The 16,686-nt window shown below is 36.4% G+C and overlaps 1 protein-coding gene and 1 pseudogene across 1 annotated transcript; one reads left to right on the forward strand and one right to left on the reverse strand.

Moving 5' to 3' along the window:
* Positions 1 to 268: 268 nt before the first annotated feature.
* LOC119189164 lies at positions 269 to 9,518 on the reverse strand (annotated as a pseudogene).
* A 233-nt stretch (positions 9,519 to 9,751) lies between these two features.
* Positions 9,752 to 11,434, forward strand: LOC115445002 (transcription initiation factor IIA subunit 2). Its single transcript, XM_030171039.2, has 4 exons — positions 9,752 to 10,020; positions 10,095 to 10,222; positions 10,532 to 10,638; positions 11,286 to 11,434. The coding sequence occupies exons 1-4, from the start codon at positions 9,949 to 9,951 to the stop codon at positions 11,303 to 11,305; spliced, it is 327 nt and encodes a 108-aa protein (XP_030026899.1). The 5' UTR covers positions 9,752 to 9,948; the 3' UTR covers positions 11,306 to 11,434.
* Positions 11,435 to 16,686: the final 5,252 nt, after the last annotated feature.

Genomic DNA, 16,686 nt, shown 5'->3' on the forward strand with positions numbered 1-16,686 from the left:
ACAAGTAATGTTCTGGACAATCAGCTATATATTTTATAAATATTTCATTATCGATTTGATTATAGACACAAAAGCAATTTTGGCCATTCCATCCACGAAGACGCGCAACATCACTTTTAAGCGGAAGTTTTGAGGGCTGTCGCGTGGTAATTCGGACTTTCCAAGCCTCTGCCTCAACGCTATCTATCGTAGTGTGCGTGTGCATTCATACTGCTCACGCACACTGTAAGCGATTAGGAAAGGCAGTTGGGCGCGACCTCGTGGATGAAATGATCGATATTTATCATCTCACCGAGCTGTAAGTGTTGACGGCGAGTTCGGCGAGCGCGTTCAACGCTTTAAGCGCGGAGGGCGTGATGCCCGCCTCGCACACCAGGCAGCCGCGCGTCGTCCTGCAGGCGCGCCGCGTCTCGTCGACAGCATGCGCAGGCGCGCAGAGCCCGCGCCGTCCGTGGCCGCGCCCCCGCCGCCGCCTGCGCCCGCGCCGGGCCCGCCGCGTCCTTCCAGCGCACGCTCCAGAGCGCCGTATGAGCGCAGGCGCGCCTCCAGCCCCGGCCCACCACGGGACCCCTTCGGCATCACTACACGGTCCCACACCTAGCGGATCATGATGACTTTCATTTCAGGATCACTATTATTTGTATTTAATTCTAATATTAGAGGTTATTAGCAGTTTTGATACCACATTAAAAGAACTTTAGATAGTTACTTTTAAGATTGATTTAACTAGTGTAGTTATATTGCGTGCACGGTACGGCGTCACCCTGGTTCTGCATTCAAGTCCGGGTCGGGTAAACGGATATTGTGTTTTTCTACACAGTATCAGTCCAGAGTCTGAAGTGTGCCCTACATCGGGGTAAGTTCGCCTCCTGACATGGGGCGGAACACACGTGATAAAAAGTCGGTGCGTTGATTGCACCTTCGTCTATCATTTTAAGGATCAATGCGTGATGTGTTTTTACGATAAAAAAGGCTAAATACCTGTATAAGCATTTCGAGTCCTCTAGTATCGTCACTTTTGTCAGCGAGCATTCGCGCCTGCACTTCCACCAAGAGGTCTATAAGGGACTTGCGCAAGTTCATGCCATCCAACGTCACTTTGAACTTTACCCCATTGGTATATGGCAGAGATGTTGCTGGCACTTGGGATTGTATACTAAAAAACAATATTCGTTAAAAAAACCGAGGCAATTGCTAGTTGAGTTCCATAACCTATCACTTTCGGTTTCCATTTTAGTATTAAGGTATCACAAATATGTTACCCCATACACACATTGTTAAAAGAATAGAAGTTTTAAATAATAATAATACACCGGGTGATAACATTTCTTGGAAACTTAAGGTACAAAATTCCAAAAAATTATACAAATATATACTTACAGCATAACACTATCCTCTTCAGGTTGTGGCAAAAACGTCCCGCAAGACAACGCTGCACTAATTATATAAAAGCATCTGAGCCTCCCTCCCTACACATACTCCCTTTCACCAGACAACCACTGGCGAATCCTAAGCAACTCCGGCTTTAGATACCTATCGAGCAACATCTGAGCACAGTCTGCCTCTGCCTTGGAGGGCACATGCCACTTGAAGTCCACTTCTTTTAGCAAACAACCATAGCCCCACTCTCGAATAGGTAACCATTTCTCTGGTGCTGCAGAGTAATCTTTAGGCGAGCTCCTCCACCCTTAAGGTCGATAGAGCTTAATGACGTCAGCATATGGCTTAAAATCTCGCAAGCGCGATTCAAGGCGTAATTAGCATGTAATTTCAAAGCCCTGTCCAATATCTCTATTACATTAGGAACGTATTTTAAGAGGACAACACCATCACATTCCACGACATGCATTAGAAGGACTAAGCGGTACATGAGGTCGCGTGGAGGATTCTCTTCGTGTAAGGGCCCTCACTCACTCGGCCAGAAGCTCTTTCAATTCTTCGCACAGGGTCGGCAGGAAAGCCGCCAGCGTGGCTTCTGGGTTCACACGTGCGAATACGCGTAGCAACACACCAACCATGCTCCCAGACACGTTCGTCTCAAACGTCGTCTGTGTGGCAAACGCCTTAAACTTCCTCAAGGCTTCTTTAAATATTTTAGGAGAGCTCTGCATTAATACCGCAGTAGCTGCGGACGACAATGCAGTCTCCATGACTGCATCAGTCTTGCTCCTAATTCCATCAGATTCCTTCGTATCTAAACGCACATGTTCCAGCACACTGGACTCAATAATGTTGAAGAGTCTGTCGAAGAACACCAGCACGAAGTCTTCGAACTGTGCTGTTGACTCGCAGGTTAGGAGTTCTTCTTCTGTCAAATCAGGCCAGTACTCGTGCGCCGAGCTACAGTCTATGAATGGCACCATCCAACTGAAGATTAGTATGAAATGCAACGAGACTAAGGTCTTTTTTATGTCGTTCGGATCTAGACCAGGCAGTACGGCTAATAAGAGTGGGACTACATGGGTTGGACCTTCAGGGTAATCGGCGTCGGGGCCTCGAAGCAACGGCCTCGCCACTGCAGCTACCGCAGACATGGCAGCGGTTACCCTCGAAATATCCAGGGAACCACTTCGACTGTACACAGCTTGCAGCGTCGGCTCAAGGACGATATTAACGAATTCCGAGATGTCTTTCTCTGTCAGCTTGTATGCATCTGGTGTCTGATTCTCCCAGCTATCTCTGAACCTCTTTTCACGCTCTCGTCGAACCCTAAAATGAAGATACACATAATAATTTCTTAAATCATTGACATCCATATCCATATATTCTTGCAGTTCATGGTAACATACAAATTTTATTATTTTTTGCATCCAAAATATTTTTGCACCATGAATCAACAATGCTATCCAATAAACATAAAAACAAGTATTAACCCTCCAAAATCCAAGCTTACCTGTTCAAAAACTCCCTTGCAAGTTTTCTAAGCAGATCACGCAATTTGTAAGACCAGCGGCCGGCGTTAGCGCTGTGCAGGTAGCTCTCTACACCGCCGAGGAAGCTTCGCAAATGCTTCAACACCTGGCCGTCCGGGCATATACTCCAAACAATCCATGATGCCATGTGTTTTGTGTCTAGAACATTACAGGAATTATAAAAAAAATGTGCAATTATGGATTTTTGGTTTACCAATGTGTTCTATATTATTTGAATTATTTAAAGCTATATTGGGAATAATAGGACGCTCGATGACAGGAAAAGGTTGGTATGTAACAAATGTTACGCTGATACTGCAACTGAACTGAACTGAGACGGAAGGCCATAAAATGTAAAAATGATAAAAAAAAACTGAAAATTAAACGACATCAAATATTATTGAGAACATTTAGACGTTATGCAAAATATGCACTCTTGAAATTACCTAAAGAATGAAGTTGACATATTTGCAAATCTTTGTATGCCACTGGTAGATTCAACGCGTGCAGGAAACGCGTGAACATTTTGCCCACGTGTGGACTCCAGTCGATAGCACCTGGGTTTCTCTTCGCTAAACCAGCGAAAAGAACCATGAAATCCTGAAAAAAAAATGTATCTAAGTGACACAGAAAAAAATGCACCTTATAACAAGATTTTTAACAGGGAGTGCATACCGACCAAGATATAGAACACAGCTACACTGTATTTTCCAAATCTTCCTTTGGGGGATATTTATTGAATATCATTATATATAACCGCAAACAAATCGCAGTGCATCGATTGTAATTCATACTAAAGAGTCGCGTTATTTCAGCCAATAAATATGAACGCTTTTAATAACAAAAGTTTAAGCACAGTCTACATTCAAAGTCTTGTTTGTTAGCTAATACCCGTACAAAAGCCTGTGAAATTGAAAGCAAAACTATACAAGAAATTGATTGGTAACAATTTTATATCGCTAAAGAACCAGCAACATGTGTATAAGAACCAAAAAAGTTCTCACCCACACACCACACTGCGAGTTGTAGCACGTGTCCCATAGAGTCATCAGTTCGTCGAACCACAGCTGGTGGCCCTGCGCCGCGTGCTTCGGATGCAAAGCCACCGGCAGGAACATCACCAGCTGGCTGATCGGGAACGTGTCCGTCGACCACGGATTGATCTGTGGCAGCAACTCCGCTAGAATCTCCTTCGTCGCTTCAACTTCGAAATATCTGAAAATCGTCTTCTTATAGAAATATTGCAGTTTAGATAGTATATTTTGATATTAAGGTATGTACTCACGGTCTTGCGCACTTCACCATCGATAGATAGGATCCTTCCAGCGAACTAGAAACATAAAAATAACATTAACCCGAGAAGATTTAGTAGAAATCGACAAGGACACCATGCAAACCCTGCCACCGTGTTTGACTCCAAGAAGGTGAAGGACGAAATGTGACAAATGATACATGAGCTCACACCATCTGCCACCCAATGTGCGGACATAAGCATACCCCTGTTACATTTTTTTTTAATTACGTTGGCAGTTCGCTTTCGTGTTTCCCCGCGAGGCCGAATAATTGTAAAGCGTCGTCTAGCCCGTGGCCCGACAGGAATTTGCGTATCATATCGAGCATATCGCCTCCTTGTTTGCCAGAACGTTTTGGCCTGAACACACATGATAATAAATAAATACAAATAAAATGAATGTGCAATGACGACTCATCTAATATATTACTTTGGCCAGTTAATCTTGTTTTAATTTGTGTAGCGTCGAATCGCGTTCACTGTAAGCGTGTGTTCACACTACTATTTAATCGTGAATATTATCCTGACGTAGTAATAGTATAATGTTGTTTATAATTAACCCTAACCAAAGAAATATTTTGTTTAATTTATATATAAAAAAACATACGTATTCATGCTTGTAATAGGTAGGAAGTGAAGGAACTTACTTCAAGTAATGATACATTCCGATGTGTAAGGAACTGGTGCTGAACAATTTCTTCCCCATATCGTAAAGAGGGCGCCACGGGAGAGTCAGTTCTTCGGGTGAAATTAATTGTCTTTTCCTGTAATCATGACGTCACGCGAACTCAATCAACGATCGGAGAGTGCCAAAGCGGAAACCAATAGTTTATTGCCAAGATATAAATATTTCTTGGCTTATGTGAACAATGCTGTTAAAATTCTGTGGCATGCCTATCGCCTCTCACTATTGAGACGTAAGGACAGCGGCACACGCGATGCTTTTGGCATCGGTGATCATAAATTTATACTTTATATGATAATTTATTGCTAGTGATAGAAGTTATGTAGTTATGTTGAAGTTATGTAGTTGATTTTTTAACCATAGTATCTAATAGCGTATTTTACGTATTTTTGTTCATCAATTTTATGAAATATTTACGTCACAAAAATTCTAACACAGAAAGAATGTTTAAAATCCGGTAAAAAAACAAGTTATAATTGTATGAATTGTAGTACAAGAGATAAACAAAAAGCAGGGCAATACGCGCACATGACGTCATCGGTAATTACGATACGTACGCAAGAAAGAGATGAAGCGATAACCCTACCTCGGGCCCACTCCTCTCTAATAAATAACATAAGAAGTACTTTCTCATTCATTAACCAATTTTAATGCAGGTTTCACAGTAGGGGTTATTTTTAGTACTATTTACTATTACATGTAGAATAACAAAAAATATTCATAGGAAAATATACAAGTGTCCAGATAATATTAGTAGCAGTAGTTATGAGTTTTTTTTATGTTTCAATTTTAGACTCGTATGCCCTCGAAAATATCCCTATAAAAGTCATTTAAAATGAATGCCAATCATAAATTAAAACTTACTTTGTGAGCATAACAAACATTGTGGCGAACTTGTGAATCTTGCATGGCTCGAGATCTGGAATGATGACTAGTTCGTAAGCTAGTTTTATTAGAGCAATGTGATCCTCCTTGCCAAACTTCAATCCGTAGATCCGCAAATATCTGTAATAAACAATAACTTTTTTGATTTTGACTACTTCCAATCAAAATGGTAATTTTTCACATCCTTCTTATATTATAGTTGCAAATTTTTGGTGATATTTAGAGGCAACGAAAACCGCTAAAAGAATTTGGATGAAATGTGGCACATAGATAGGCCTTATATCGGATCAACACGTAGTAATAAAAGTACACGGTGGGACTTTAAATCCAGTAGAGGCCATTCACATGCTCGAAGCCCCGAACGAGCAGATAATAAAACCGAGCTAAAATCTAAACTTAGAGTATGCGCAGACGCGTGACCATTTTTCTTTCCCGAAATACAACAGAGTTGTCAGCGACCAACGGTCAATATTTTGTTTGTATACAATTATAGTAAAATATACTAGACGATCAAAATGTAACTTCACAACTACTTACATCGTTACATGTTACCATTCATGAATATTGTATACGTCCTTAATATAATATGTAGGTATCCTACATTTGATCGTTGTGCTATAGCTCTCCATAATCTAATCAAGGGACACCCACAGTCACGGGATACATGGCGGTTATAGCAATTAATTGAACTGTGGACTGTTAAAGGAATATGATGATTATTCTACTCTCTTGGTTTACGATAACCCATAGTTACCTTGGTATCTCATTTTTTTAAGGGAGCATTACGCACACCTAATATCTTTACATGAGCGGAGATGTTCACTAATCATCAAGTGACCCAATTTCTCGCTCGCTTATAAATTACGGATGGTAGGACCAACGTACGTGAGGATCCGCTTGTGTAGACTTCAACGTCATTTTCTACTGCCAAGTAGTAATGTGCACGCACGTTCCTGTTTCGACCATTGTAGCCAGCCTAACTATTTGGCATTATGACGCTTAAAATCTAACCTTTCAGAGTAATGAGCGCGCAGTACTTTGGGATTTAAAAATCTTGATGATGTTCTTTTTTTGTGCAGTTATATCGCTAACCATCAGGCCAGTCGAGAGACATGCTCATCTTGTCATTCAGTTACATAAAAAAAAAGGCCATGAATAATTTAAAAAAATAACGACAATATCGAGATCCCATTATCAAAGGTCGAGTATTTTTTTAAACTGGTTATTTTCCACATTGTAATTCTTAGTTTTTGTGCGTAAGTAATAACGCATTTCAAGAACGTAACAGAATTTCCGACGTGTAATTTACAGATTCAATGTGATATAGACATCGCAATAATTGCTTAAACTTGTCCGGTGTACGTGTTTAATTTAAAAATAGTTAATTACGTGGATATCAATTGTCATTGTCGAATGTGTACATATTATTAAGTATGTAGGTATGAATTATGCCTTAAGTTGCTTCGCATTGGTGTGTAAAACAATTAAGCTTATTTTTTTAAATAATTTGCCTTATTGGTTTAGACTCTGCATCCTTGAACTATTAACGGTGGAGTACGAAGTTCGAATCCTAAACCAGGCAGCAAATATTAATGCAAATTTTGGTGTCCCATAACTCAGAATTTAAACAGTTAAACCAATTTTAATAAGTTTCCCCTGACAAAGGGCTATATATAGAGTTATCAAGGCTACTTGTTTATTCTGAAAGAATTTAATACAAAATTAGAGACTATGCATACATATTATTAACAAGCATGGCTTGTATGCAATAGTTATGATATTGTGTAAGTACTATGAAATAAGATATTGCATAATTATAATGAACAAATCTCGAGTTATCATACTATAATACTAAGGTCACTCAAATTGTTTGGTTTTCAGGAAGTTTTGGGTAACAGCCAGCATACGAGACACTCTCATACTATTGCCAAGGTTAACTATTAACCATTTAGTGTAACATATAATGCGTCACACTGTCTGTATTTAAAAGTTACCAATAGTTTTTGAAATTAATAATTATTTGGGTATACTCAAATTTGTTCTAGATATCAGGTGATGACTTTTAACAAAGACTTGTTAAGCAGCTAAAAAAATATAAGAATTGCATCATATTTTGGCTCTATAAAACTAGTTACAAGTAATGCTTTAACTTATTATCAGAAATCAAAAGGTGTTATGAGACACCGAGGATGAGTGTAAGTACTCAGATCAGAGAGGAAAAGTTAGAAACCATAAATTTACACATACTATTTGGTCATTTTATACATTTTTTTTATGTACCAGCAGCTAGGAGCAGTATGTGCCCAATTGTTTATTGTTTTGATATGGCCTTTGTTTGCTCTTACCTGGGTGGCAAATTTTGGGTCAACCCCATTCAGTAAAAAACCCATGTTATACTACTGTATTTTTATAAAATTCAAAGTCACTTTACTATGCAAATTTAACAAGCAATGTTTGAAGTATATAACAGTTAAGGTTGCTTGATTATTATAGTTATAATAAAATCATACATAAATCTCCAAGTCAGGCAGTGATATTAGGTTGACAACTCTGTATCAGCCTAGATTTTATTGAACTTGTCCACAATATAGTAAAAGGCTTTAGACAAGAAGGATGAAATGATCTTTCGGGAGGGGGGGGGGGGGCTATTATATCATGGGACAGAATGCATGCTGCAGAACATAGATGCACCTGTTGCGCCTCTGCCCAATCCTTCGAGGATATGAAGTGTGAGTGCATGTGTGGAAATCTATTTAAATCCTCATTGTGATTTTCATGTGCTTTGTTTTCATTTTTATTTATAAAATGAAAAATGCCAAGTCATGATATGTAAATATATTAGGTACACAATATTTTGGGTATTACATTCATCATCATCATCATCATTTCAGCCAGGAATCGTCCACTGCTGGATATAGGCCTCCCCCATTGAGGCGACCATAGGGACCAGTACTGGGCCACTATTATTTACAAATTAAAATAAGGATAATGTTAATGTTCACCGTATAAATGACGTCAAGTCTGATAAAATGGTTATAGTCAAATGAGTGGGAAGGAATGCCATGATGGCAAATTGACATCACCTTATTTACATTGCATGTGTGTGAAGGAGATAGATAATACTATAACTATATGTTGATTTTATATAAACAATCAATTGAGACGATTGCAAAAAATACTTATATGGGTAACCCATTTATACAAATGAAAAGTTTTATAAAACCAAGATAAAAAATATATATTTACTTCATGAGTCTGGAAGACCATACCCCGCAGGCCGGTTTCATCTCACGAAGCATCACCGCTTTTGCCAGATTTGTTTTCACCTGCTCTAAAAACCGGGTGGATTCTTCATCCAGTTCACCAGCATATGGCAAGATGTGATTTGCCAAAATTTCCTTTTGTGGTTTGAACCCCAGAGCTTCTATTCGCTCTGGAGTCGACACTAAAAACTCATATTCATCGTCCTGGATCATCTTGAAGAATTTTATGACGTTTTTGTATCAAAAATTACGAGTCACTTATGTTGTCCTTATTTACCGGTGGCAACATGAGCACAACCACCGCAAATGCACCAAACAACAACACTATTAAAAATTTTCGCTCCTACTTTATTATAAATACAAATCAATTCAACATTCAATTTACACAAGTCATCAAATATTTCTCAAAAAATCCAATTCAATAAGTACGTGCTTACGACACGTTCCTTTTCACGAAACTTTGACATCCGTATTTTATTGTATAGATAAAACATAAAACATTGATCCATCACGATTTGAATGACTTCTCATAATAGTAGCTCCACACAATCAAGTAGGAATACATCTAACTACATATAAGTGGTTATACGTTGGTTCTTGTTTTGAACCCCATAATATTCATATCAATTTATATTTTTCATGCATAAATATATGCTTGGAAAAGTAAGGACAAGAAGACATTTTTTAAAGGATTTTTCAATCTTGGTGATTTTAGGGGTTCAGTTGGTAACCCTGATCTCCACTGTCATCTAGATATTCAGATTTTTGTGCAACTTGCAAAAAATATTCTGATACTGATTTCCGAGTTCTGTTGGTGTTGGTTGTAACTTTTACTGTAATTTCGTTTTATACATTTTCTCTAAATACTATCAACAAATAGATAAAACCTTACTCCTTCTCAACACTTCAGTAATGTCATATCAATTGTACAGAAACACTACAATCGGTAACACATTACAAGAGAGTCTCGACGAATTAATACAGGTGAGTTTTGTTTACATTGAAAACCAACTGTTCTTTTTATTACGTACTCATCTTGTTGTTTATTTAATTTCCAGTATGGCCAAATAACGCCAGCACTAGCAGTAAAGGTTTTACTGCAATTCGATAAATCAATAAATCAGGCTTTGTCTAACAGAGTAAAATCCAGATTAACCTTCAAGGCAGGAAAATTAAATACATACAGGTAAGCATTTGATATAAAAAAATTCTAGGGTATTTCGTTTCTGATTTTGACGACAAACATTATAATATGGATTTTAAATAAAAGAATATTATGTTTTGTAACCAAATATCGAAATTCATGCACTTTTTTTCTGAGCCAAGAAAGTATGTCTTAATAACACCCATGTGTCTTTTATCATTGTACATGACTACAAATGGCAATATTTTATTTTTAAAGTAAATCTCAATAATCAAGTTTTTGGAGCTAATTGAAGGACCTAATCAACCATTACTATCACATAAAACAAATTTGCTTTTTTAAATGTTTTAGGTTTTGTGATAATGTATGGACATTCATGTTGAATGATGTGGAGTTTCGGGAAGTACAAGAAGTTGCCAAAGTTGACAAAGTGAAAATTGTGGCTTGTGATGGAAAAAGTGAGTATTGGAGCAGACTTTCATTGCTAGGCGACAGTAACAACACATTTGATTCTGCATGTGTATACAGTTTATTGCCATAATATGCAAATATCCAATATGTTATATATTCATGATATACTCATCGTAATTTCGATGGCTCCTAAGTAAAATATTGTATCTGGAAAAATAGAGATATTCCCTTTTTTAACATTTTGTTACCTAGATACTGTTTACTACAAAATCCATGAAAAAAGGGTAGAAAATGAATTCTAATGAAGTTTTTTTGTTTATTAACTTTTGAATTAAATGGGTTTGGTAGTAAACAGTTCCTTGATAACTTAAAGCGCTAATGAGTGAATATTGCCATTATTCCAGATACAATAGTTTATGTCAATTTAATAATAGTTTTGCTACTTATGGGTTGAACTACTTTTCTTTTTTAACAGACATCCATGATAATACACTACTGAGCTTATGTATTTTTAGCCACCATCTTGGTGCTGCCATGGACCTATGAGATGGGTTTACAGTTTTATGTTTGGCCATGCGCTATTATGTGTAGCCACCACCTGCACTATCCCTGAGCCTAATCAGCTTTAGGGAAAGTCAAGCAATGGTAATAATAAGTTATGTATGGCCCCTAATATTTTAATATTTTTTTTCAGATGTTGATGACCGAAGGTAATCAATTGGAAATGCTAGGGATTCTAGTTCATAAATTGTCTGCAAAGAAACTTAAGAATTTCATCTAAATTTTAAAACTATTGTATTTTTGGAAATATCATCCTCTAAATAAATAATGTAAGTGATGTAATGATGTATTTTAATTTGGAATTATGTTCTAAGATAAAAAAACAAACACTTGAGTTCCCATTCTGTGAATCTTAACTGATTTATTCCCCCTGGTAAAAATAGCTGAATTTGTATCATGCAATAGAAGAGAAAAAAGTTATTGTGTTTGTATATTTTCAAATTTTTTAACTAGGTACTGACTAAATATTGTAATAATGATTTTATGTTAATGAGCTTAGACCTTGCAAGTTGTAAATGAACTTGCATTACATGCCTGTTTCCAATAATGTTGTTTTACCTGCCAAGTTCCCGCAGTATTTTTTATCATCATGCTTATACTGCCATGCAACATTGTGCAAGTAAAAAACAAATGTACGATTCTACATCGAATCAATCTTATCCAAGCGACAAACATACCTAAAATCTAAGATGTTTATATTACATAGATACGTTGTCCGAGCTCAATACTGGCAAGACGAAAGTAAGATAATTGCCCGACTTTACGGCCAATGAGCGTGCGGCACTAACGTTGTTACGTAACTGTCGATGTATATATATCCTTTTCTAACGAATGTATGCTGAATCTTTTTATTCCTTCTTCGAGCCAATTTGTAATTATATGTACAGGTACGTGACTATAGCAAATAGTGCGCCGTTTTTACGTGCCATTTTGTTAGTGTATGACGCGTCTATTTGTAAAACGTCATTGCCTAAAATGAATTATATAAATATTTTGAATCGCCATTTTTTTCTGCGTCATTTGATCTTGAGGTTTTCTAGGTCTAGGACAATTTTAATAAAATTAGACTATATCTTTATAAAATAAAAAGTTGAATTGTTATGAATTTTCATATTAAAATTAATCCTTTAAAGCACTCTACTCATAAATTTACTGATTGTCGCTTAGATATGATTGCCTTTCAAGCGTCGACATACATATATACTGTATAGAGCAATGACGTTTTATAATAAAAATATCTTAGGTATAGAGGGATGCTGACGTTTGCAGCGTAAAGGGGACACGCTGGGAGGGTCAGGGACGTGGCCGGCAGTAATTAATAATACTAACAAAAAATTGTCATAAATCGGTGCTCGAGAACCTGTCTCCTTGAGAAAATAAAAGGAATATTCTGTTTTTGATCAACTAAGATATTTAATGATATAAGATACCTTGTTTGTTACAAAGGCACTGAAAATCAGATTCTTTTCGCGATCATAGCTGTAACCACGGCTTGCAAAGGCGCTGCTATCATTGTTTCAGGCTGGGAACTTCGTCAATGTTTACCTACAGATGTTATAGTAGCTATAGGTACGTGGTCTAAATGCTAGACTGGTAGGTAACCTCATATGCCAAATAACTTATCATTAGGGTATGCAAGCAGGTAGTTACTGTTGTGGTTTTGCCATTTCACATTTATTGAGTAAGAACATCAGGTGTTCACATGGTCGGTTGGTGATCAACCTATGAGGTACTGTCGTAGACTAAGAAGACTTCAGAGACTTAATCCTTCATACATGGAGACAAGCTACTGCCCAATGAGCTACTTTTTAGATAGAGATCCTATATATTGAATGTTTTATACCGACGCTGTATATGATCCGAGCCAAAAGCTAAAAAAAGAAGACCTTAATAATTCAACGTGATCTTTACCTGAGTCGTTCTCACGTTTCGTTAAAATTTTCGGTGTTTATGAGAATTTCATATTTTATTTTTATTTATTTTTTATTTTGAATTCATAGAATAAGATCTATAACCAGAAAATTTATCTGTTAAAGGCACCTTCTTTCCCCTAAAAATGATTTTTTTAAGCGACAGAAAGTAATGAATTCGTGGAAGGCAATGAAAATTGTCTGAAGAAGAATGAACTATGCAAGGAGCGAAATTATATTTGATAGAAAACCAACTTAGCGCCACAGGCGGAGGGGAGCAAATCACTGGGAAAAGAACCCTATATGCTACTCCAGTACATACTTTACCAGAGGACCAAATTTCATTCACATTCGTACAGCAGTTTCTGCGTTTACTTTGTGCAAACATTCAAACATTTTCACAAACTTTCGCATATATAATATTAGCAAGATTTTAATGCAATTATGACGGAATGAAAGTGATACACTAAATATGCATGACTTCGAAACTTACGGCATTCGATTATCATTGTTATACTCAAATGACTATCAGTAAAGTCCTATAGTTTTATGTTTGTTAAATATTTAGAACATGAGCGTAGACAGAACATATAACGCCTTCTACGAAAGCTCTACGTAATAATCTCAAGTCCCTTGAATCGTATAATACTAGGTCCTTACATATGAAATTGGTGTTTTGTATGTAAGAAATACAAAGTCGACTTTTGTTGTAACATATCGACAGATGCAAAGTGAAAAAAGTTAACTACAATTTTGAGATTTTTTTATTATTGCAGTAAGTAACTAACTAAAAATATCATGTTCTAACATGGTAAAAACAAAAATCAAATTGTCGCACAATTTCTAGTACTTTTGTCAAGTAAAAGAAGATATGTACTCATATTTTGTAAAATTGCACGATGTGACTACAGTTAACTACCGCTGGCCGTTATGACGCGAGACGCGCGGGGAGCGCGCCCTCATTAGTACTAAGCCATCAGTCAAAAATATATCTGCGCAATTATGCTCTAAAGTTGATGTATTTTCAATTGATCACAATCACAAACTAATTTTAATACATAGTGACTGTTGCAGTTATTGTCTATACTGAAATTGTAACACAAAAATCACAACTGTAATATCTCGTAAATTAAACGTAATTAGAAAAAAAAAAAATATACATGTAGATGCCATATGAAATAATGAAGCGGTAATGAAAATTTCAACAAATTTAGTTTAAAATAAACAAAATGGGAGCATTTTTTCTTATTTTACGCTCTCCTGGAAACTAGCTGTTTTGTATATAACTCTTTTTACTTTGAACCCGTCGATATAATAAATTAATCAAAGTATGCACTATTGTTATCTATGCACTTTTGTCATCTCACAGGCAGTAAATTGATCCCTTTATTAAAAAAAACATGGTTGCGAGAATCAATAAACTCGCTGAAGACCGTTTGTACTTAGACATATCGGAGTCGAATTTATTTCCTTGTAAAAAGTTATCCAAATTACGGAAAAGTGTTAATCTGTTGCAACAACGTCGGGATAGTACGGTGGAAGTCGCAGATATTCCAATTGCAGCTTTTCTAGTTTAGTGGCCATCTGTTGTGCAGTGTGGTCTAGCGTTGTCTTGAAGCAGCACTAGCCTAGAGCAATTGACCAGCCTCGCTTGTTTAGCAGCTCGTTTCTCCATCATGATTTGCAGTTGCTGACAATAGATGTCTCCCGTAATCGTTTGGCCAGATTTTAGATAACCGTAGTTAACGACACCGGCACTAGTCCACCAGATACACACAAGTAATTTTTTTGATTTTATTTTCGCTTGGTGCAGGATTTGGCTGGTTCCCCAGGATTCAGTCATTGTAACGAACGTTGACGATTATCGTAGAAAATCCACTTTACATTGTGATGTAAAGTGGATTTTAGAAGTAGAAGTAGGTAAGGATTCGATTTAAAATCTCTTCATTATTGTGCCGGTTGAGCAATGTAACGCAGTATTCGGCGTGTGTTTGCTGGTTTGATTCACTCAATTCATAAAGTACCCACCTATCAAGCTTTTTTACTTTTGCGATTTACTTCAAATGGATTAAAACAATTTTATCACTCACACCAAAGCCTGCAGCTTACTCTGAAGTGGTTTCCTATGAATCCGTTTCCACAATAGCTTTTTATTCCTCACTATCTACCTTGGTCTCTAGCCGTCCACAGTGCTTATTCTAGGGGTCAAAATTTCCAGACCGTAAACGTTGGAACCAAAAACGTAGCGTGTTTTCTTTTGTTATACAACGCCATACACATCGTTAATCCTTCGAGCTGTTTCTGCAGCACTGGTGCCACGGTGGAACTCATAATATTAATATAGCGACCACTTTAACAGTAATCGTTATATTTCAGTCAATTTACATAAAATCGTTATGTACTATTAATCTAAACCTTCCTGAAGAATTGCACTTTTAGTAAAAACCGTACAAAAATCCGTTATGTAGATTTTGAGAAAATCAAATACACACTGACAGCTTTGGGAACTTTGTTTTATAATATGTAAATATGTATATAATACCAGATATAAATTAAACGAGTATTAAAATGCTACGAAATACACAAATAGAAATAACTATAATATCCCTTTTGTTTACATAAAATATTGAAATTTCATTTAGATTTGATAATTAGTCATTCCTTTCCAATCATTACCATCCAGGTAATTTTTACGTGAAATGGATATTAATGAATTGGAGAGAAATGAGTATTTGGCATATATTTGTAAATTATTCCAATTAGGTCTATGCCAAAAATCTATGAAAATTTATATAATACAGTGCCATAGTAGCGTTAAATATTAGAGAACTTAGAAAGCTTAAAAAAACTGCAAACCTTAAAAATCACTGGATGGCAATGACAGCTAAACGTTGACAAAGTCTTCTTGACTGCTCAAAATTAATATCGATTATCGCGAAGTTGCAATCATTGTTTTAAGTAAACTGTATTAAATATATATTCTTTGAAAACAATAAACTTTTTTCTGGTAATTTATCGTGATAAATGATAGTAATATTTTTTTTTTATTCTTGGTGAGACGTTATGTAAGCAGAGAAAAATGAGATTTGGAAATGTTTTTTTTCAGTAACTTTTTTATATAGAGACATAGCTCCATGTTATTCGGTGAAATTAAGCCTTCATAAGGTAGGAATATATCCCTCCATCGTTTTTAATGTAAAATTCAGAAATATAAAAGTTATAACATCGGAAAGGTAATTTTAACGAAACGTGAGAACTACCACCTACTTATGCCTATTTTTTTTCGGTAAATGTATCGATTATAATATGGAGTTGACTCCGCCCTCCGTCGTTGAAACTATTTTTTATAAACTATTTTTTATAGGTACTAACAAAGTTAACTTTAAAAGAAAAGCAGGTTTTTAGCTTGGCCAGCTCTTAAGTGATAAAATTTATGATTGCCATCATGTATCATTGTAATTTTTAACTGTTGTAAACGCATACTAGGCTGCGGTACAACCCCAACGCCAGGTGAGATACATGCCCAACTATTCAGTGTAAAAAAACATGTTTATTTGTATATAGTATGTAGGTACATAGTTTTTTGTTGTTGATGTCATGTTGTGATTAAATTTAAACACAGTA

This window comes from Manduca sexta, chromosome 13 (genome assembly GCF_014839805.1).
Source record: "Manduca sexta isolate Smith_Timp_Sample1 chromosome 13, JHU_Msex_v1.0, whole genome shotgun sequence".
Classification (NCBI taxonomy): Eukaryota; Metazoa; Arthropoda; class Insecta; order Lepidoptera; family Sphingidae; genus Manduca; species Manduca sexta.

Bases quoted from the DNA above. Each gene is read 5' to 3' on its own strand.
- LOC115445002 (XM_030171039.2), top strand. From the start codon at position 9,949: ATGTCATATCAATTGTACAGAAACACTACAATCGGTAACACATTACAA. The intron at 10,021-10,094 runs GTGAGTTTTGTT...TTTAATTTCCAG, and splicing joins GTCTCGACGAATTAATACAG to TATGGCCAAATAACGCCAGC. The intron at 10,639-11,285 runs GTGAGTATTGGA...ATTTTTTTTCAG, and splicing joins TGTGGCTTGTGATGGAAAAA to ATGTTGATGACCGAAGGTAA.